At 46.3% G+C, this 22,659-nt stretch overlaps 1 protein-coding gene across 3 annotated transcripts in view; it reads right to left on the bottom strand.

Moving 5' to 3' along the window:
• Positions 1 to 22,659, bottom strand: part of SPNS2 (sphingolipid transporter 2) — a 132,400-nt gene that overhangs the window by 62,019 nt on the left and 47,722 nt on the right. For all 3 annotated transcript variants that reach the window (XM_027664450.1, XM_027664451.1, XM_027664452.1), the window contains exon 3: positions 9,013 to 9,149. In XM_027664450.1, coding sequence (XP_027520251.1) covers positions 9,013 to 9,149 — 137 coding nt within the window. The remainder of the gene's footprint in view (positions 1 to 9,012; positions 9,150 to 22,659) is intronic.

The raw sequence follows: 22,659 nt of genomic DNA, 5'->3' as shown, positions 1-22,659 counted from the left end.
CACACTAAACACATTTGCATGTTTTGTGACTGTCTTCTCCCGAGACTTCGTCAATCATGTTTTCAGACTCCATGATCAGCACCACTCCCAGGGATTTCCAGCTCAAAATCTATTACACAGGGTCGAGATTAGTACTCTAATTCGAGTTATCTGCATTGCAAATGCAGTGTTTTGTGTAGCCTGGGAACTTTATGCATTTAAAAGACATGTCAACACTTCAAAAGACTAATTTAGCACCTGGTACTGTAAGACATTTCCCATCTTCCCACTATTTGCACATGACTCAGAACACAATGGTTCTTTTTCCAACCTTTATGCAGGACCCAGGAGGCCACAGACTGTGTGGCCATTGGGAAGCACTTACACTTCCTACAGTGACTGATGCTTTTGGACCAGCTTTTTGGATCAGCAGGCAACTAGGAAAGCCAAAGAAAGGCTCAAATCCATACTTTTGCATCTGAACACAATCCACTGCCTGAATAACACATTGCCTCTCTCCTGCATCCTGTTTTTCAGGACAATAAGCACAACCTTCAAGAGCCACCAGGGCCCTGCTAAAAGAAAGTTTCCATTTGTTTCCAGGCCTCCCAATGAGCCTAAAACTGGGATGAATGGATTTTTTTCTTTGTCTGTGAGGCATCATTACCAAACCCTCCTGGAGCATCCTGCTTTTTTCCAAGGCAAAAGCCCCAGGAACACAATCCATAAACTGCCTCAATTATATCCCCCACTAAACACATGCCAGCCCAACAGCCTCCAGACCCACATTTGAACATCCCAGTGAAGCATGAAGGGACATGTTCTACATCACCAACTTGGTGCTTTCAGTACACAACTATCTGAAAAGCTTCTTTCCAAAGGATCAGGACCACGTGGTGCCACCCAGGCACTGTTTGAAAACTTACATACAGCACTACTACTTTATTGTTTTCTTTTTTTTTCTTTTTTTCTTTTTTTTTTCCCCACCAACTGATTCAATCCCAGACTATTTAAGGAGCGTTTTCCCTTTCTTCCATTCCTTGGATGCCTTGAACAAGGCTGAGCTTAAGATGCTGTTATAATTATTTATAAAACATAATGCTAAAGCATTATAGAGACTTCCAATAAGACAGGGTTGAAGCAAGAAGACATTTTTTGTGTTCCATCAGCATGACCTGGAGTCAGGCCTCTGCTGCAGCATGACAAGCAGAACACACATTTTCATAGACAACACAAGAAGAAGGAATGTTTCCAAGACACACACAGCCTGGAAATAAAATAAGTATGCCTTCTTCCCTCTGCCTCCTCAGCAAATCAGTGCCAGTGAGATTTCCTGCTCAGGCACAACAAAAGCAGGACAGGTGGGATGTCACAGGCAGGCTTTGCTTCCACACCACCCATTAACTGGCACAGCAACTGAGCTTTCCTACTCTTCAACACAGAGACAATACATTCAGGTTTCTGCATAAAAATGGGGCAAACCTGTAAAGGTCTTTGGCCTGTGAAGATCTTTCCTGCACCACAGTCCCCAGCTGCTGTCACCAAGCATTTTCATGACCTGATGAAACTGCACCAAATGTGTGTTGATTTAAAGAGAAGCAGGGTCTGACTCAATTCCCACAAAAGGTTCCCACAGACTTCCAGAGAAGGAGCTGAATCAGAACCACAATCACAGACACTGTGATAATGATTTCCACAGTAACCCAGATAACCAACAGCTCTCTGAAACAGGGCAGGTGATTACAGGGGTCCTCACTGAGACCCTCTGCAAATCAGCACCGAGCTTTGAGTCACATCAACACTGAGCTTTGAGCCTGTTTCTTGACACTGTCCCAGCACAAAGCTCTGTCCACCTGCTCTGGAAAATGCCTGAGCCCTGAGGGGCAGGGCTGGCACTTCAGTGCAAGCCCCTGCCTCCATTCCAGCAAGCACACGGCAGTGCAGCTGAGCTCTGACACTCAGCGAGAGAAACAGCCCCTCTTTCAGTATCCACGGGGTTTGATTCAGATATTGCACGACTTCAAACCAATTAATGACCTGAGAGGAGGTGGCAGAGGGCAGGAGGCACATTTATGGACACAGCAGCACGTAACTGGGGTGATCTGAGAAGTCTGAATGGGATGTGGTTGGTGCCAGACTGACCCTGCGTGGGCAAGGTGGGATTTGGGGGGTCTGTATCTTGATTGCTTTCAGGTCCCAGAGGGCAGAACAGAACCAATCCTGTTCCAGACACTCTGCAGGTGGGAAATGCAATGTATGGCAGAGATATTCCTTATGATAGTTCCTTGTAGTTCATTTCTCTCATCACAGGAATAAGCTTCCTGAGTAAGCTTTGGAGCTGTGCTCTGTCTCTCTCCTGCTCATCACCAGCTGTGTTTTCAATAACTCTTCCCAAATGCTTCACAGATACACAGGCACAGATACTGGATGGAAAAAAACCAACACTCTGAGCACAAAATGCAACATTCCAATTTCTGATAACACCTATGAAAAGCTGCCTCCTCTCACAGATTGGCTTTTTGGGGGCTGCTGCTCTGAGAACACCTTAATCTGGTTTTCTTTTATAGTTTCCCTTGGAAGGGTGACAGGTGCAAAGGGACAAGGTAGGAATATAAAGCAACCAGGAGACAAATACATGACAGTAATTCTGCACTCTGCAACTATTTCATCTGTATAAATCTTTTCCCAACTCTTCTGTCCCGGGTCAGCAAAATCTGAGGGAACAATGAGGACCCAAGATCCAAGAGTTCAAATCATTATGCTTGTCTGTGCAAGAGAAGATGTTGTTCTTGCAGGAAAAGAGTTTCCCACATAGTATTTGGAATCAGCTGTGCTGAAGATTAGAGCAGACTTCACAGACGCCCAGTATCCCTTAAGACCAGCTCAGTCAGTCCTTCATTATTAAATGAATAAGCAATAGTGTATTTTTTCTTACTGTACACCACATATAATCCATATTAAAAAATGCAAGGTAGTAAAACTTATAAGAGAACGGGGAGTAGCACTGGGAAGGAGCAGCAGGAGCCTTCCTGCTGGAGAGGGGTCAAAGAAATAGTGCCTTTCAATTCCCATAGAAACCCTCACACTTTCTTGTCCAGGGCACATTTTGTTGTCTTGTCTAGTCCTGGCTGCAGGTGGAGACTAAAGCAGCCATGAGGGAGTGTATCACAGCAGAACTGCTGCAGGAACCTGACAATTCCTACACCCAAAGATCTTTGGAGATCCCAGCCCCGTCTCCAGCAGGTGGAGGTACATCCAGACTCCAGGGAGGTCCATCTCTTCTGATGAACAACATCTAGTGCAGGTCTAGTGACAGCACGAGGGGAAATGGCCTCAAGTTGTACCAAGGAGGTTTAGGTTGGATATCAGGAAAAAACCTTTACAGAAAGGGTTGTCAGGCACTGGCACAGGCTGCCCAGGGCAGGAACAGAGTCACCATCCCTGGAAGCGTTGAAAAAACGTGTGGATGTGGCACCTGGGGACATGGGTTAGCGGTGAACATGGTGGTGGTGCTGGGTTGATGGTTGGACTTGATGATCTCAGAGGACTTTTCCAAACTTGACAATTCTTTAATTCTAAAGGGGGCTGTAGGAATTATCTTTCTTCAAACTATCTGCTTCCAGACATATGGGAGAGGGACACGAGGCAGAATCAGTCCATAAAGAATTCCACTCTGCAGTGTGGAGCAGAGATGAGAGCCCTCAATCTTTCCCTCTTCTGGGACTTCAGAGTCACCTAACCCAGCACAGCACCTCCTTCACCTGGTGCCTGCTGCTCCCAGTCCCCCCAGCACAGCAGCTCTCCTGGAGCTCTGATAACCAGGGAGAAGATGCACAGGTTGCATCTCTCCCCTCAGAGAGCAGGGGCAGAGCAGGGGGAGGCTGCAGGTACCAGGCAATGCGGGGGGGGGGTATAACTGCAGCCCTGGCTCATCTGGGAGCTGACACCTCTGGCTGGCAGAGCAGCAGCACTGGAGCTCTGCATCACCCACCTCATCTCCTCTCTGCTCAGAGAGACACAGTGGATAATGTTTTTCCTGAGCAGTCTGGCAAAGGGCAAAGAAATCCAAATGCCAACAGCACCAACTGGTCTGCAGGGTTCCAGTGCCACATCCAAGGCTGGCAAAGCACAGCAGAGCCAACCAACAGCTCTGGCCACAAAGAGCCCGTGGTAGCTCAAGCACCACTTCAGCAGCAGCCACAGGACCTGTCAGGAGCTGCCTGAGTTGCACTGAACACACGTGCTGACTGCTCAAAGCTCTGGGAGAAACCCTCTTGCCTCCTTTCTAAAAGAGAGCTCTGCTCCAAAATAATAGGATGGAAGAGTGGGATATAAACATTCCAGTAATTCATGGTGACTTCAAAGAAAACACCCAGTGCCCTCCTTACACACAAAAGGACAGCCTGGGGATTTTAGTGTTGTTTGCTTCTGTTTTTCAGACTGTGGATTTATCTCAGCACAGGCACAGGAGTGTGTTTTATGTTACAACTTCTGCCAGGGCATTTAAGACTAAAGGCTTTTTTTCCCCCTTGGAGTGAATCATTGTGTGTAGGGGGGTGGCTGGTTTATGTTTATGTTTTTTAAAATTAACCCAGCTAACCAATTGTTCCACCCTGCACGTCATTTGGTGCTTCTCTTTTAGGCTCCCCTCGAAAGACAAGCTTTGGAAATAAAAATACATCTGGCAAGTCTGAAAGACAGGACATGAGCAAGTACTGCAGGCTAAGTGGAATTCCACAGTGGACTATTTGCTTCCTCTTTTAGAGATAAATCAAAAGGAAAGGAAAAGAAAACAACACAAGAAGAAATACCTATCCAGGCTCACTTGCAGTGGGAGCATAAAGGCTTTATCCTGTTAACTATATCAACATTTGAACAGAAATATCTACCAAGAATGGAAGGATTCAAAAGCACATTCCTGGTTTACCCTGGTTTGCCATTTCCCAACTTTCTGGCATGTGGAGCTCCAGCAAACCCACGTTCCCACAGCCTGCTCTGGCTGGTTTTGAGGCACCCTGGGTGTCCCAACCTCACAGAGCATCTCTCCTGAGCAGAAGCCTTTGCTCATGGGTAAACCAGCAACCCTTTGACTCAGAAATGAGCAGGTGAAAGTGCCCAAATTCGTGAGCTGGCAGAGGCAGGACTGATTAAAAGGCAGGTGTTTGTACTTCCAAAATACAAATTAAGACATATACATACTTTACTGACGTTTCTATAAATGGAGTTAATCTACAGATATGTCTAAATATGTACCAACTTTACCTAATTTTAGGCTAATTAACAAGTTTGTTAATGATTTCTTGATGGAACTTTTATTTTACGAAGTGCTAAACAGTGTTATAGAGCGGAAAGGAGGGCTCACATCTTTTTTTTTTCCTACAGAGGAATTCTGCACTAACATAAATGATCACATTATTTGACAGAATAAAAGGTGACCTTTTCGATATTGTCTCAGCCTTGTTACTTCTGATGATATTCTTCAGTTACATTTGCCACGAGCTATTTTTATCCATGGAACCAGGTGTATTTATGGAATTACTCTGTGATACAGTGCTTATTTGGGTTCTTATTTTGATTTGTTTTAAATGTAATTTAAGACCTCATGAACAGTAACCAAACTTACAAACATGTAATTGTCCTGTTTCTATTTTGCTGTTTTCTCTATCACCTCCTATATACTCTTTAACAACCCTTAAATTTTGGCCTGATTTTCATTTTTTTCCTTTTCAGAGCCTATTATTTAGTAGCTGCCAGCAGACGAGAGATTCATTCTTCATTTATTTGATGGCCCTTATTCCATGTTAAGAACCAAGAGATGTTTGATAATAAATAACTAAGGATATTTTAATAATGCAGTGCTCTCTAGCAACTACATGTCTGCACAGCACATACACCCAATTCCTGATTTACCTGGCAGTTTTCAGCGACTCTTTTTAAACCAAACAGCATAAAACAGCATTTAGACAGTACTTTAGCTGCACTGTTGTTAAACTCCAATCCTTTTGTGCTGGTTTTGGCTGGGATGGAGTTAATTTTGTCCCCAGCAGCTCTATGGGACTGTGATTTGGATTTGTGCTGAGAACAGTGTTGGTAACACAGGGATGTTTTCAGGTGCCTACACAGAGTCAGGGTCTGTTCTGCTCCTCATCCCTCCAGTGAGGGGCTGGGGGGCACCAGGAATTGGGGGGCACAGTTGGGACAGGTGACCCAAAGGATACTCCAGAGCCCATGGGAAGCTGTGGGAAGGCAGCAGGGCAGATAATAATTAACATGTCCTTTGCTGTGCACTTGTTTGCACAATGAATTACAAATAATGTACATATTTACTCACATAATATAACAGCATTTCTGTTGGTTTCCTTTAGCGTCCAAATTTTAGCCAGGAACCAATATTACCAACAGGCTGCCAAAAACCTTCACAAATTGGGTGCCTTCAGAGTTCAGCAGCTCTGCAGCTGCTTTGTGCCTTTGTTAAGCTGTCTCTTCCCATTTGCCCTCCAAATTTGAGCTACGTGGCTGTGTGTTCTATCTAATTACTCACTGACAGGAGGCAGGAGGCACCAGCCACTGTCCAAATTTGAAGAAAGACAGTCCCTGAAGACAATTTGCTGTTTATACTGAATGGCTTCTGTTTCTCACCTAATTCAGGATTTTTGGTGTTGCCACATCAAGGAGTTTGCTGTGCAGTTCTTCAACGGGCTCAGCCTCTGCCAACCTGCTTCTTCCAGCACTGTTTTCACATGGGCTTGGATGGGAGCACTTCTCTACTCACAGTGGTTTTACTAGTGCTTTTATTGGTGCCACCAAAGGTTTTGATATTTCAGCTCCCAACCCTCCTCCCTGACAAACACACAGAGCCTTAAAGGAAAGGAGGAAAAAATGTGAGAGAATAGCCAGTGTTCTGCTCCCTAAATGAATCCCAGAGGACAAAGATCAGGAGAGATGCCCAGTTAGTCACTACAGGAGGAAAAAAGCTGCAGCAGCTCTTCCCTGCCCCTTTTTCTCATCACTGTGTCAGGAATTCACCTTGTTCAACGTAGCATGACCTCCCCACTAGAGACCAGGCCTCCAACATGGATACCAAATTGGGAAGTTGGGATTATTCTTATGACCTTAATCAACTGCTGGAACCACTGGGTAAAGCACATCCTTACAGCAGCTGCAAAGTTCTCCATCACCTCCTGGAGTCGATTACAAGAGCTGAGCATGAGACCTCTGGATTAATGGCTAAGTCTTCAGGTGGAGTTCAGGATCCCAGGAAAACCAGGACGGGATTTTTCTAAGTATTAGGCTGGTTTCTATCAAAATGGTAGCTTGGGTCCAGAGTTAGTGCTGATGCAAATCCAGTATGAATTGACACAGGCCTGGCTATTTTGATTTTGTCTCTCTTATGGCATCCAAAACATTGGGGTTTGGATTCCAAACATAATCCAGCTTTAAAAGCATTATTCTTCCTTTCTTTGGCTAACAGTATGCACTTCCACCCTGAGCTCTTGTATACAAACAACCCTATATATTAATTATATATATTAATAATCCCTGAACTACTTCAGGTATTAAGCCCAAAATACTTAAACTGAAATTCAACTCTGAAAACATCAGTCCAGTTCCAGTGGCCCCCTACTTCCAGCTGTGGGACCATGTCCACTGCAGAGAGGTTGAGGAAATCCTGAGCATGATGTATGTCCATAACATGAGAAGTGTTTCTAAGCAAGTTATCAGTTCTTTCACAGATGCTTCTCTCTCTGGGCTCTGATCACAGCTGCTTTTGCAGTATGTTATGAGAGACATTTAAAGAATAAAAAAAAAAAAAAAAAGGGAAAAAAAGAAAGAAAACCCAAAAATGCCTCTCTGTTTTATATGAGAGGTTCTCTTCCTCTGGAAAGGATGCTTCCTGGTCAGCTATAAACCAGAATAATTTACTGAGTTAAAGGTTTCCACATTTGGCCACCGTGCATTTTGCTCTGGAAATGCAGCACCAGCCAATCCAAGGTGAAAGCCAGACCTACATGGAAGAGCCACTGCCTGCTTTGGGTGGGAATTGTCTTTTATTAGAACCTGCAGAGCCCGTGGGTGGGCAGGAGGAACCAGGGTGGGGAGGTTCAGTCCCAGGTTGTCACTCCTTAGGCGTGACCACAAGGCTGCAATCCCTGGAACGCAGCTGGGCAGAAAGGATGAGGAATGTCCCTCCCTCCCTGGGGGAAACCAGGCTGACGATGCCAGGAGCTGTGATTTGTCTCACCAGGAATGTTGCCACCTGCAGCAATTAAATCTCCTCTATAATATGATTTAAACAAGAGGATATTTTCCCCCAGAAACCGCCAGATCATTGTTTCCTCTGCGTGGCTGTGACAGGCAGGAAAAGGGATGCAATGAGGAGTCCTGGGAACGGGGTCCTGGGGCTGTCCTGGGAGCAGCAGAGGAGCTGTGCAGAGCTTGGCCAAATTAAGTGAGCCTGACAATTCCACCATGAGCTCCCCAGATATACCCATCAGCTAGTGTTAAAGGAGCTGAAACTACATCTAATCTCTGTGTTATCATCCACCTTCTCTGCCTTCGTGGACAGGAGCCAAAGTCCACGTGTAAAACCACTGCTGGCTGCGTTTTGTTATTCCACAACCACCAGCAGACTTCCCCAAAAAAAACTCCAATGGCTTCTATTACACATCAGAAGACAAAAGAACCACTTACAGCCCCGCGTTTCTTTTCCCAGGACTTCTGTAAAGCCTTTTTAAAGCTTCTCTAGGATCTCCCTCAAAACAAAGCCCTTATGTCAACAGAAACTCTTGCTCGGATACGCTTCATCTGTTATTTTTTATGAATGTGCACGATCAAAGAACAGCAGCTTTCACAGTTAAGCAAACACAGTTACACAGAGCACACTTCACCCACAAAAGGGGTGAATGCAACATGCTAAATGTTAAACACAAACCAGGGGGACACGTTCCCCTCGAGCGCTCCGGGACGGGGAGTTTTTCAGGAACACACCGTCCGCCTTTCCAGGACACAACGTGCCTTTGCAAAGGATCTTACCTGTTCAGTGATGAAGGAGCTCGAAAAAGTGACAGCTGACCAAAAGAAGATCCCACAGCTGAGGATGATCTTCCTGTTGAAACGGTCACCAAGGTAACCAAAGATCGGCGCCGCCACCATGAAACTGCAGATGAAAACTGCACAGGAGAGAAAAAGGGAAGAAACGTTTAATAAACATCAGACCGAGAACATGAAAACTAATTTTCTGCAAACCAAATCCTCCAGAGAGCAGTTCCATTTAATTAGATATTCTGCAGCCCTGCCTCACGGAGCTGCACAGGCTGATGGGCTTTCAGAAGTCAGTGTTTCCTTAATCAAACAGATCTTTCATTCCCAGAGAAACTTCGGATCCATGAACTTGTATTACTTGAAAGCACCAGCCCCTGGGAGTCCACTGTGAGCTCAGGATCTGGGGATGGGCGAAACCAGGAGGGAATAAATCAAGAGCTTCTGCCTAAACCTTACTGAGAAGGTGAAGTGGAGGTTGGAAGGAGTTTCAAGCAATGAGAAAACAAGTCAAGGGCTCCCTCTTGGCTCTTGCAGCAGAGACCTGAGAGAAATGGGCTATAGACACTGAGGTTCTTTCATCCTTCCAAGCAGTATTTTAAAGAAACCATGAAAGAGTGAGGGAAACCAGTAAACACCACTGGCACCCCACTGGCATCAGCCCTGTAGTTAAAAACTCCCATCTCTTCATTAGGTCCTTTTGCCAACACTGAGCTTGTATCCAAACCCATCACTGAGCAACAAAGGAATGGCCTCAGCTGAAGGACTACAAGTTCACCTTTTCCCTTTGCTTCCCCCCCAAAAAATCCCCAAAGCATAAACCCAGGATCTTCTGTCATATAGGAATGAGGCTCTTGACACAGTGACCTCTGCAGCATCACCTCAATTCAGAGCTCACTCCTCCAGCCCAGCTCAAAACAACCTGACCACTGACACCCCTGAGAACTCCTGAAAGGGGGCACTCACACCACATTCCTGATTCATTTGCAACTTGGCAGGTTTTAAGCTGATTTATACCTGGATTTTGTCTGTCCACATTAGAGGAACTACACGGGTTTTACTGCTGTGCAGCACGAACTTTCTAACTTTCACTGTGTTCAGCAAACCCAGAAGGACTTGGGTGGGACACCAGAACACCTGGGGATCCCTCTTTAGTCAGAGTTCTGGTTCTCATTAATTATCAGGTAGTTCTTGGAGGGCAGGGTGGGCCTTTGGCATTGCCCAACCCCAGCTGTCTGCTTTTAATTGTACAAAACGGGGTGGGGGGATAGAATAGGTTAAAAAAAAAGACAAGAGCAAAGGACACCCCCCCCCCCCACTGGAATGTGAGCATAAAATTAAAGTAAGATCCAAATTACGAATTTTTCATGGATGATGATTTAAGATAGTTCCAGAACGTGCAGAATGCTGAACTATGACTAAATGTCTCATCTTTTTTCCGTATATTAAGATGTCAAAGCTGCTTTATAAATAATACATACCCATTTGTATCTATATTTTGTGAGCCATATGAATGTGTTTCTATTTTCCACCGTGATATTTGATCTAAATTACAGATTCACTCTTTTTCTATTTAGAGTAAAATAAATAGAGATAAGAGAAAAATGGTAATACCTGAAAAGCAGCACGTGCAGCTTTATATCACACATATTTCAGCAGTAATGCCATGGACAGTGTTGCTGTTTAGCTCACACATAAACCCTATTGACAGAACACTCAGTGCCTGCATCCATCCCAAAATCCTTGTGCAAATAAAACCTGTTGGATAAAACTACGAGTGTTTCCATCTCTGTTTTACACAGAAACTAGACCAGAAGTGGCTCACAAATCTCTGCTCTGCAAAGGTACATCTGCACTGGCCCTGCTCCAACAAGGCACTTAAGCACATGCTTGTATTGGGCACTTCAGAGCCATCAATTCCATGATTAAATGCTTTCCTGAATTAACACCAAAGCCACTGGCACCTTGCAAGGCTGGTGCAGCAGCCTGGCATGAGGGGTATGGGGCAGAAAATGCCTGACTTGCCCAGAGCACTGTGCCCATTGCAATTTGACCTTTCCTTTGGAAGGACACTGCAGTTCATTCATCTCCAAATCACATCTTCTGCCATTTTTACAATGTGAAAAGATGTGAAGCTAAAAAAGCTTCCAAGGGAAAATCAGGAACGTCCAAGTCAGCATCCCACCATTCCAAATGCCGAATAACCTGATTAATTCAGCCTTGAGACATGTGGGGTGTGATCCAAAATTCACATTAATCAGTGGGATCATCAGCATCAATGACCTCTGGATCGTAAATGAAAAGTCTAATTCTGGAATTCAGGAAAAAAAAGCAGGCAAAAAGCACAAAGCTCCTCTTTCCAATAAAACAACCCAAAAAAAAAGATTGTCCAATGACTTTCCAACAACGTCCACCCTGCTGCTGCTGAAATCCCTTTGGAGGGGTTATTTTTGGAAGGCTCTGAGCTGTGAGCTCTGTCAGTGGGGAGCAGCTGACTTGACAGCTCCACAAGGTGTAAAACCAGAGGACAACAGAGCCAAATAAATAACAGGTAACGGAATACAGCTGTCACAAGAATAAATGCAATTTATATCAGAGCATTTATGACCCAAATATGCATGAGAGCATTGATTGACTCAAATAAATGCAGAATCTGATGGCTGCGTGGTCTGTCAAAGGGATTTGCCCGCTACAGGCATTCCCCAGGAATCAATTTTTGCAATTACTCCTGCCAGTGACAGCCCAGGCTCCTGAACCCCAGCCTGGGCTGGCACAACAGAGGGGAATGAATGCAGGGCACAGCTCCAGGTGGGCATGGAAACCTGAGTTACCTGAGACCAGGAGCTGAGGTTCTGGCACAACTAAACACCATAAAGGAGACCCCTTGCCCAGGAGACCCAAACCTGCAGCACCTTCAGCTGGAGAGAGGGGCAGCAGAAATGGGGTTAGTTTGTAGGAAGGAGGGCTGAGCACAAGGCATTGCAGTGAAGGAGCCTGGCACTTGTGCCAGCCTCTTCCTCCCTGGCTTCTCTCTCCTCTTCCACAGCAACTTCTGTTCCTTGCACTCACCCACTCCCCAATTAACACCAAAGTGACACCACAGCAGCTGCTGCTCCAGCTCAACCCACGGCCACAAATCTGTAACATTAGAGGATCACTGACACTGCTTTGGCCTCTTCCCAATCAACAGCTCCTCTTCCCATTTTCACCTGGGGACATCTCAGAATATTTCCAGCTCTTGAAGAGATGGAGAGCACAAGCCAGGGCAGAATTAGAGACCCACTGGGATTTGGGATGAGCTCCTGCAAAGGCAGTGATGGCACCAGGAGCAGCTGTGGGCAGATGTAGCTCTGGCAGTCCCATCATGGATGTGCACAGATAATTTCTCCTGGTAAAGGACCTCCAGCAGTGCCAGCGGAGGTGGCTCAGTCCCAGCACAGGGTGGAGCTGAGATCCATTTCTGCAGGAGCAAATTACCATGTGAGCAAAGGATGAATAAACAGACACATAATGAACGCCACGGAGGAGGGAGGCTCTTTTAAGTACAGGTATTTTCAAAAGGAGAACTCATTTGTCTTTATTCCTCCCTTTGTGGCTCAGCCGCTGAAACGCCGACTGCGGTGAGGAGGCAGGAAGAGTGGAATTGCCCAAACAGGATGGCCTGGTGTCTATTCCTGCCTCTGGATGCCTGTCCCACCCTGCACAGGTGCACAAGCACCTCCACAGCCAGCACTGCCCAGGTTTTGCCGTGCATGGCTGGAATTACAACAATTCAGCAGCACAAAAATAAAAACCCCTTACGCTTCCCACCCAAACACCCCCCAGAGGAGGAAACCATCCTCCTCAGCCTCAATTGCTGCTGCATGTCCTGCAGTTCAGTCATCTGGCAGGGGTTATGGCCAGGGAGCTGCTATTCAAACCACACTTCCCACGCTCAGGAGCTGCCTGTGTACATCCAGTGGAAAAGTAAATCCCCCAACAGTGGAGGCAAAGGAGAGGAGGGGAGGGGGAGAACTGTAGACTTGGTACTTAACAGCCACAAGAAGCTCCTGAGTATTGGAACTAGACTCCACTGCTCTTATTTTTCTCTCCATTCCCTCCAAACAAAAATTTACCAGCTTGACCCTACAACTGTTCCCTGAAAAGGTAATTCTGAAGATACTACTGCCTCTGTCTCATTTGCTCTTTTCTTACATGGACTCACCAACCCTTTGTACCTCAGAGAGGGGTTTCTCCTGCCAGCAGGTCACCACCCAGTGTAACCAAGAAGGAAGAGAGGCACTGACAGAGGCACGTTCAGACGCTGCCGTTCCTCAGTTCCTGGAAGGCTGAGAGGATCACAGGCACCTCCGAGGAAAGGTCCCTTCTTTGGGGTTTGACTTGAAGCACAAAGGGTTTATTTTTTTTCCTGTCAGGAATAATGCTAGAAAGGTTCAGGTTCAGGTAAAAATAGCTCTTTCTACACAGGGATGCTCCACGAGAAAAAAAACTAGTGGCTCTGTGAGCTCTGAGTCAGCACGAAACCGTCGGTACCCATTTAACTGAGTGCTGACAGTGGGAGGCAAAGCCAGGCAGCCTCTGCCTCAAGGGACTGGCAACCCAGGGAGACACAGCTGAGAACTATGTGCTGGGAGGTTGGGAATATTTTCCCAACAACAAATTTCCAAACAATGGGAACACCTGAGCAGGCAGCTCGCCGTGGATGGGATAATTTCTGGGTGTGTGCAAGCACAGCCCTGCTCTGCCTGCGTGAGACAAGGATTTGGCTGAGCCACTTCCACTCCAGGGACTGTCAGGCCTGAGTGCACGTGTTTCCCAAGCTGCTTGTGGGACCAGTTGCCATCTCCCTGCAATGGTGAATAAACACTCTCCAACAGCCCAACCATCCCCTCTGTTCCAAAGACATGGTTTTGCAATGCTACTTTTAATTTTCATTTTCACTATGGTCTTATGCTATAAATATCAGCACATACAACACAGCACATTTAATCACAGTGGGGCTTGGGACAATTTAGAAAGGAAGTTAAACATTAATTTCTACTTCAGGGCTAAGGAAATTAAGACACAGGGAAGTGACCTGCCCGTGATGAACTACAGAAATCTGGAACCCACACAGGTTTTCCAGCTTCAGCAGTGTCCTGTTTACAGCATCATCTCTATGTTAAAGGGATTTCTGAAGGTCTACCATTACAATTAAAAGTGATTTTTTTTTTTTCTTACAGCACCATTCAAGCCAAGAAAGAACAAAGATCCTTTCGTGCTACTGATAGTTCAGGCACAGCGTTGTGATGGTCAAGCATTGGAACAAGTTGCCCAGGGCAGCAGTGGAGTCACCATCCCTGGAAGGGTTCAAAAAATGTGTAGATGTGGCATTTAGGGACATGGTTTAGTGGTGGAGTTGGCAGTGCTGGGTTAATGGTTGAGCCTGATGATCTTAGAGGTTCTTCTCCAACTTTAACAACTGTAAGAGGTGACCAAGGTGAAATGGGTACCCTGTGGTGGGACAATCCAAGGCCCTGGGAAATCTCAGCAGCGTGACTTAAAACACTCATCCTTTGATGGAGATTTAAAACACTCATCCTTTGATGGAAATGACTTAGAATACAATTGTTTCTACAAAGCATCGCCCTGAAGATCAGCACTGTCACAAGCTCTCCTGTAGGTACCCCCCCTGTTACAGGGACTTTGTTTTACCTCATTGCTAATTCAACAGCCAGCAGATGGATCGTGTTACTGTGCTTTGCCAAGTGCAAACCACGGGATCAGCGGGTTCCAGACTATCACAGAGATTGGAAGTTTCTGACAAGTGTGAGGAGCTTTGGAACACACCATCAGTTCCGTATGTCACGCAAAGCTGTCACACGCTGACGGCGTCGAGCGCGGGAGCTTTAAAGAAAAAAAGGCCCAAGAAAGCACCAAATTGGTTGGGCTGAGGTGTGCAAAGGGTTGGCTTGGTCTGAAGTGGTCTCCCATGAGGACAGGCACGGGACAAGATGGAACAGAGAGTTTCATAAACGCCTCGTTGCGCGTTTGTGTCCTCAGCAAACGCAGGTTCAATAAGGCAAAGTGAAAAGTCCTGCCCTCGGGTCACAACAACCCCCTGAATGCTCCAGGATGGGGCAGAGCGGCTGGAAAGCTGGGAAGGGAACTGGGGTTGCTGGTCAACAGTGGCTGAAGATGAGCCAGTGGGCAAGAGGTCAATGGCACCTGGCTTGGATCAGGAATAGTGTGGCCAGCAGGAGCAGAGCAGTGACCATCCCCTTGTGCTGGGCACTGGTGAGGCCCCACCTCAAATCCTGGGTTTATTTTTGGGCCCCTCACTGCAAGAAAGAAATTGAGAGGCTGGAACATGTCCAGAGAAGGGAACGGAGCTGGGGAAGGGGCTGGAGCACCAGGGGAGCTGAGGGAGCTGGGGGGGCTCACCCTGAAGAAAAGAAGGCTCAGGAGGGACCATCTCACTCTCTACAACTCCCTGACAGGAGGGTGGAGCTGGGGGTGGAGGGTCAGGCTCTGCTCTCAGGGAACAAGGGACAGAACAAGAGGAAACGGCCTCAAGATGCACCAGGGGAGGTTCAGGTTGGACATCAGGAGGAATTTCTTCACTGGAACAGTTGTCAAGCATTGGAAGGGGCTGCCCAGGGAGGTGGTGGAGTCCCCATCCCTGAAGGTGTCCCAGGAATGACTGGACGTGGCACTCAGTGCTCTGGTCTGGTTGACAAGGTGGGGATGGGGCAAAGGTTGGACTCGATGATCTTGGAGGCCTTTTCCAACCTTAATGATTCAGTTATTCTAAATTAATAATGAGAAAAGCAGTGTTTTAAAGGTGTGGTCCTGACTACTCACACAGTGTTCCTCCAGTGTCTGTTTGCCAGGACACTCGAGACCGCGTTTCCCTCCCTGCAGATGCCACTCATCAGTATTCAAGCTCCAATCTCCTCTTCTCCATAGGGAGCATGTTGCACCACGAGGTGCCAGTTGTCTCCTCAGAGCAAAACTGATATAAAATGTAAACAACATGTTTGGGATGGCTATGTACACACACAGTTGACATACACACTTACATCGAGCAGGCTCGATGCCACTCAGCTCCATTTGCTGTGACGGGGTCAGAACCTGGTTACAAACACCCCACTGATGAAGCCAGACAAGGCCTGAGCACAGCTTGCCTGGCAAGTTCACAATTCACTCAACAATACACAAGATGCAGCCCTTGGAAGAGCACAGCACTGATAATTCCAGCCCTTTTCCTCGCTGCAGAGAGCAGACTCTTCCAAGGGTTCGCCCTTATATTCCCAGCAAAGGATATCCTGAAGCTTGCTTTGTTCACCTTAACCAACAGGAATAATTGCTTCAGTGGGAATTGCTGGGAAATCCAGTGCCCAGAAACAGAAAATCAGATAAGAGCAGCCAGAAAACCAGCACTCAATTTTTTCACTGTTTTTTATTAATTTCCTATATTATGTCCAAGAAGCTGTATTTAAAGATTCAGCTGTTCAGATCTTCCTTATTGCTAAAGCAATAAGTAGATAGTTACTCACAGTTATTATTTCTACACCTACTGAAGTTCAATTCTATCCTGCTGTACTTCAAAATGTTTTAATCTAAGTGTACCATGCAAAAGCCATTGTTTTACTGTGCTGTTCCATCTCTCTGGATGTTCAGCAAATTTACTTGGAGCAGGAGCTAACTTGCTACAAGATTCAATTTGGAACAGGTCCACACAGACATCATCATTTAAAAAGAAAAGAGGAAAAACCCAAACACTCCCCCTCTTCTGCTCTTCATGTTGGGAATTACAGTGATCACATTACCACTGTTTTAAAGGGATTTGGGCAACCTGAACATCAATAAAGCAGGTGGTGTGCTCCTGGAGATGAGCTCCATACCACAGCAGCAATCCAAAGGGAAGGGGCCAGTGAACAGCTCCCAGTCCATCACTTCCCTTGAGCCTGAACTGGTGGTTGCCTGACCCTGCACTGAGCTGGTTCTGGGAGAGCAGGAGCCATCCAGCCCCAGTGAACAGCTTTTCCAATGAAATGATAGTGTGTTTGTAGCAGAATGGCTTCTGTGGCTGCATTAAAACATACACATGAGAACATCTGAGGAGGAGCAGACATCCCCCCCTCATCAATAAAAGAAATAATCTTCACATCTGGGTTGGTTCCACAAATTGGTTCATTCCATGAGGAAGGGGCTGTGACAGTTTGATTTCTGTGGCAATGCCATCCAAAGCCAGCGGATTATTGCCCAGGACAGCATCAGATTGCTGGCACTTGGCAGCAAAGCCAATGTGCTTGTCTGGCAGTGTTTAAACCCTGTTTTTGCATTTCTTACCACTCATAAGTGAAGGACAAATAAACCAAGGCTACTTCTGTTTTACAGCCACTTCCACCTGGAGTTGTTTTTCTGCAAAATGCTTTGTGTAGTTTGATTTAGACTCCTGGCCAAAGCTGATTCCTTGATTCACTGGGCATTAGAGCTGAGTTTTTTGTTTAGACAGAACTGCTTATGACTTCTAATGGCAGCAGAGATCAGAACCTCTTTGCCAATAAACACACCTTAGTGCTTGTAACTTTGCTGCCTCCCTGGAACATTAAAGGTTAGTACTGGGAAAAGCACAGAGGGCATCAAAAAGAACTGTCAAAAGGACAAAACAAGTCCTTTTACAGTAAAACATTAAACATATCGGAAAAGGAACAGGTGATGTGGGATATAGGGGAGATCTAGCACCATGAGTAGCATGGAAAAGGGGAAAACTGAATCACCTCCTCACTTAGAAGACTGACCAGGTGGCATCAAATAAAACTGGCAGCTGAAAAATGCAAATTAAAGAAAGGTTTCATGCGCAAGACTTAACTAAACACTGGGATTTTATCACAGAGGCCCCAGGAGCTCAGAGTTTATGTTATTTCAAAACAGAATTAGACAAAGATCTGGGAGAATATGAATTTAAAGACTGTTAAAGATAGCTCCTCTTGTTCAGAAAGTCCTCATCTATTCAGTTCATACCAGGGAACTATCACCATAATCTTGTCCATTTATGTTCTCTTATGGGTTTTTTTTTCCATATATACATGCTATTGATCATAACCTAAGACAGACATACTAAAAGGACCTCTGGTCTGGACTAGTACAACTATTCCCTCCAAAAATTAAAAATTAGTAAAACAAAATTGCATCTGCATCATTTCCACCAGCTTGATTAGGCAATGGCTTATTAACACGTTATTGAACTGCACCTAAAATTAGTTCTAAAAGCACAGGGTAAAATCATAACTTCCCAGTCAGAGCTTTGTCCTCCTGCAGTTTCTTCTCCATGTGGCTGGAGCAGCTCTGAGTGACTGAGAGCTCGGCTGGTCCCAGCCCTGCCCGGCCACGGCCTCGCTGCTCACACAGTGCGTGACACGGGGCAGTTCGTGCAATCAGCTGCAGGGAAAGTTCATTAACTTAGTTAGCCAATTAGGATGGATCTGTATCCATTCTGGTCAATCCTGAACTGGACATGAGATCCCAGAGGTGAAGAGGCTGGTCAGCAGCTTTGCAGCTCTGCAGCCCCGGGAGCTGCGCTGCTCCGAGGTTGGGTTTGCGCGACTGAAACAGCCCCAAAACCCTCCTGGCTGCTGTTCCAGAAGCAGGCAGGAATCACTCCTGGAGCTCAGCAAAGTGTGCCTGAACAAACAGCAGTTTTGCTTTTCCCTTTTCCGTGCAGTTTTCCAAAGTTCTGCCCACGTGCCACCCCCTCCCAAGAGCTGCAATCACAAATAACCCTCCAGCTGGGAGGAGGCTGCTCCCGTTTGCCAGGAGGATGAGCCACCTTTACCCAGGGCTCACAGCCAGAGAAAGGTGTCTTAAAAAAGCACTTAAATAAACACAAAGAGCTTTATTTTGTTCTATTCCCTTCCCTTAGTTGAGCCCTTTCTTTTTCCACTGCAATTATGACACCAGGCACGCACAAAACCGCATCTGCAGGAGCCTTTGGAAGCAAAGCTGGGACCTCCTCAAAGGACTGGTCAGACTTTCCCCTGTGCCAGCACAGAGCTCATGTGACCATCTGGAGAGCAAAATCCAGGTGATGCTGAGGACTGAAAACTAACCTTGCATCTTTTCTGGCAAGTTCCCTGACCCAAGAGCCGGGAAGGCAGCAGGGACCTGCAGCCAGGAGAACAGGAGTTCCCTCAGGGCAGGAACAGGGATGTGCACCTTTGCCCACAAAGCCTTTCCAACCAGTGTGCACTTAAACACACCAAGAAATGACAGCCCAAAGCCGGTAATGCAGAATAATCTTAATCCCTTGATCCCTGAAATCTGCATTGAGTACCATGAATTAGATTTAACGAGCAATAAAACACGTTAAATCTGTTATTCCCATAATAGAATGAAGCATCATTTGTATCTGGCATAAAGAGACAGAGCGTTCCTTGTTTCCAATTTGAGAGGAATGTTTTTATCCTAAAATGAGGTTTGGCCACCCTTCTTTACAACTGCACCACTAATCCTGCATCCTTCCTCAACCAATGTTTAAATTTCAAATAATTATCTGTGGTTGTAGTTTCTGTCTCAAAAGAGAAATGAATCTCAAACCCCACTTCCTGCAGCAATAGGGAACACAAGAGAGAGGAGACGTGTGTGGTGTATTGCTTATGAATTCTTTGCTACCTGTTATTTACCAACAGCAGCAGCTTCCTAAGAAAAACAAGGCAGTAGGAAGTGAGTGCTTCCCCTTCTCCTAAGAATGGAATCAAGAGCTCCTCGAGCCATGGTACTCATGGAAACTTGCTGAGGGAGATGTTCATCTGACACACTCTTACCCCAGAGATTTCACCAGACTTTGGGTTGGTTTGGGTTTGTTTTTAAGATGAAATTCCCAAATAAATGACAATTGCAGAGTGGGAATGCCTCGCTGAGCTCTACACACAGCCCCCAGTGGCTGCTGGTTGCATTCACAAAGCAGGAGAAACTGCAGCAACCAACCCAACACTTCCCAAACGAGCCACACACAGCCGGGCACAGGAGCACTGGCTCACGGTTCCATTACAGAGAGAGGGATTTGGGAAAGGCTGGTGCAGAGATGCTGGTTTTTCCAGCAGTCTTGGTCAGAAAGAGACTCTCAGCCATCACCTCCCACCAGGGCCACAAGCTCAGGGGGAGGGATTTTGGAGCTACCAGTCCTGAGGGGAGATGCTGAGGGTGGCAAGGAAAAGCTGCATCAAAGCCTTGCAAATCCAGGGAGCTCTGCCTTGGGAATGGGGAGGGGGACACAGCTCTTGGCTGACATTCTCCCCAGGCAGCCAGTGGGACTGACTGATTTCTTTTTAATTGTTATGACAGTGCTTCAGGGGGCCGTTGTACCATCTACAGAGGGTTTGGCAAACACAAGCTCCCTCTTTGGAAGGGAAAACGGCCACACTTGGCTTTTAATGATGGAATTGGCTCTCAGCTGTCCCAGCACCAACAGCCTCGGGACAAACATCTCCTCTGGCAGGACACAGGTATGAAATGAGCCTTTGCTCTCAATTTTAATGTCTATCATGGACAGCCACCAAAGTTGTCCTGCTGAGAGTTAAAACTGAAGACATCTCTGCAGATTCCAGAGGAATTTCTGGAGCAGGCAGAGCACAAACACAGGCAAATGGACAGGAAACACTTTGGGGTGAATGAGAGACACCCAGGGCACCCCAGATCCTGCTCTGGTGTTATCACTAAGGCACAGGAGCAGGGCACTGATGCCTGGACAGGGAAGGACAAGGGATCCAATTCCCAGCGGGTGTTTGTGCACGTGCAGATAAAAGTGTGTCAGGGTTTGGAGCAAACTCCTTCCACACCATTCTTCTGCAAAATTGCTCCCTCTCCAACTCGAGCCATATGTCTCAAAGAGTGCTTTTAGCTGAGCAGTAAAATGCCATCTTTTAAAATCAGTAAAACTCAATAACGAAGGAAATTACCAATCTGAAGGGAAAAAATACAGATTCATCTCTGTATTGCAGCTAAATTCCTTCACAGAGGTCAGATCGGAGCTTTCTGAATTTCTAAACAGACTGACTTCACCCTGGTCTCACACTGTCTGCCTCTAGTTATCTGGAGGAAAGCAAACATTTGTCAAATTAAACTGAATTCTAAGGGGTGCAAATGTATTATTTCTCATCACGAGATCTCCAAGAGGACACGTGAAATATCTGGTTGCTATTCACTCTCTCTAAGACTCAGGCAGCACCAGCAAGGGGTTCTGCTCTTAAAATCCTGCCATCTGCAGACTTATGCTAATTCAATTTTTTAGGAATAGAAATCACCCTGGCACAGGAATATGCCAAAACCCACAGAATGTATGGATGTAAAAGCAGTTGTGGGTAATTGCTTTTGCTCGGTGCTAATCCCACAGCATGGGATTGTCTTATTTCCCTCAAAGTTTTTCCTCCAACTCCCCCCCCACCCCCAGGAATGTTAGTGCTGTTGACAGCTACACATGTGTTTGTGTGGGAAACACACACATTTCGTAGCACTGCCCACCCAAACCTTACTTCTAAAAAGCTGTTTGCTGGTCACACAGGGAACGTCAGTATTTTGTCCTGCTCAATTACCTACTTTTTCCTGAGTTGCCTGTAAAATGCAATCGTGTCTCATGCAATGGCAGCTCTCACTGCCACCCATTAGGGACTGGACCAAAACTTTACAGAGGAAATGTCTGCAGTGCTGACTGGGTTTCGATTCGGCAGAAGGAGGAGAAAAAAAAATCATCCCTTGATGGAATCTCACAGTTTCTCCTTAACAGCCGTGTCCATCTTTCTGCCCGAGGCACTGCCAGTGAATAAATAATAAGTCCCCCAGTAAAATCTCTTTCATGTAGCCTCAGGAGACCACTTCTAAGAACAGAAGAACAATGACAACAGATCAGAAAACCATGTAGTCTTGCATCCTGTCTGTGACAGGGACAGCAACCAGATCCTTCCGAGGAAAGTACACAGAATTCCTACCCAGGCAGCTGAATCACTCACAGACTGCCTTCAGCCCTCCCAAGAATTGTAATGTGTTATCCACATAAAGACCTGCTCTTCCAAGCTCTGGTCCTGACATCACTCCTCGTGACATTCATTTCCACTCTTCCCTGAGAAGTTTTTGGAGCGTTTTCCAGCCAACTGGCCTCTGCTGATTGTTTCTGCATCATGAGGAAAACAACAGAGAAACACTCCCCCACCTTTGCAGGGTGTTCATTACTTCATGTGCTTTTACATTACCCTCCCTTATTACTAAGGACAAGCAAATTAATAACACAGGTGATCCTTAAACCTTCTCCTTCGAGGAGGAAGGGGAGGGTGGGTGTGTGGGACAGTGTGAGTGCAGCAGGGCCAGGGCTGGCCTGGACCAGACATGCTGGGCCAGTGTGGGCTGTGTGTAAAGGGTCTCACTGTCTGGTTTCATTATGAATCACAATTCTCAAAAAAAGCAAGGAAGGAACTGCTTGAGCTCTCACTTACCCTGAACTGATTCTCATTTATTACCCCAGCCATGACACTCACACAGCCACAGCAACCCTGTGTTTAGACAGAAACAGCTGCAAGGGAGGGGGAACAAACTGCTGAAGCACTGCCCCAGTTGGGTGACCAGCACAGGGAGGGGCAGGCAGGAGTCTGGAGCCACCAGGCAGCA

Source organism: Corapipo altera, unplaced genomic scaffold (genome assembly GCF_003945725.1).
Source record: "Corapipo altera isolate COAL_440 unplaced genomic scaffold, ASM394572v1 181b, whole genome shotgun sequence".
In the NCBI taxonomy this organism is placed as follows: Eukaryota; Metazoa; Chordata; class Aves; order Passeriformes; family Pipridae; genus Corapipo; species Corapipo altera.
Note: the sequence above shows the minus strand (reverse complement) of the source record. Positions and strands in the feature narration are given on the sequence as shown.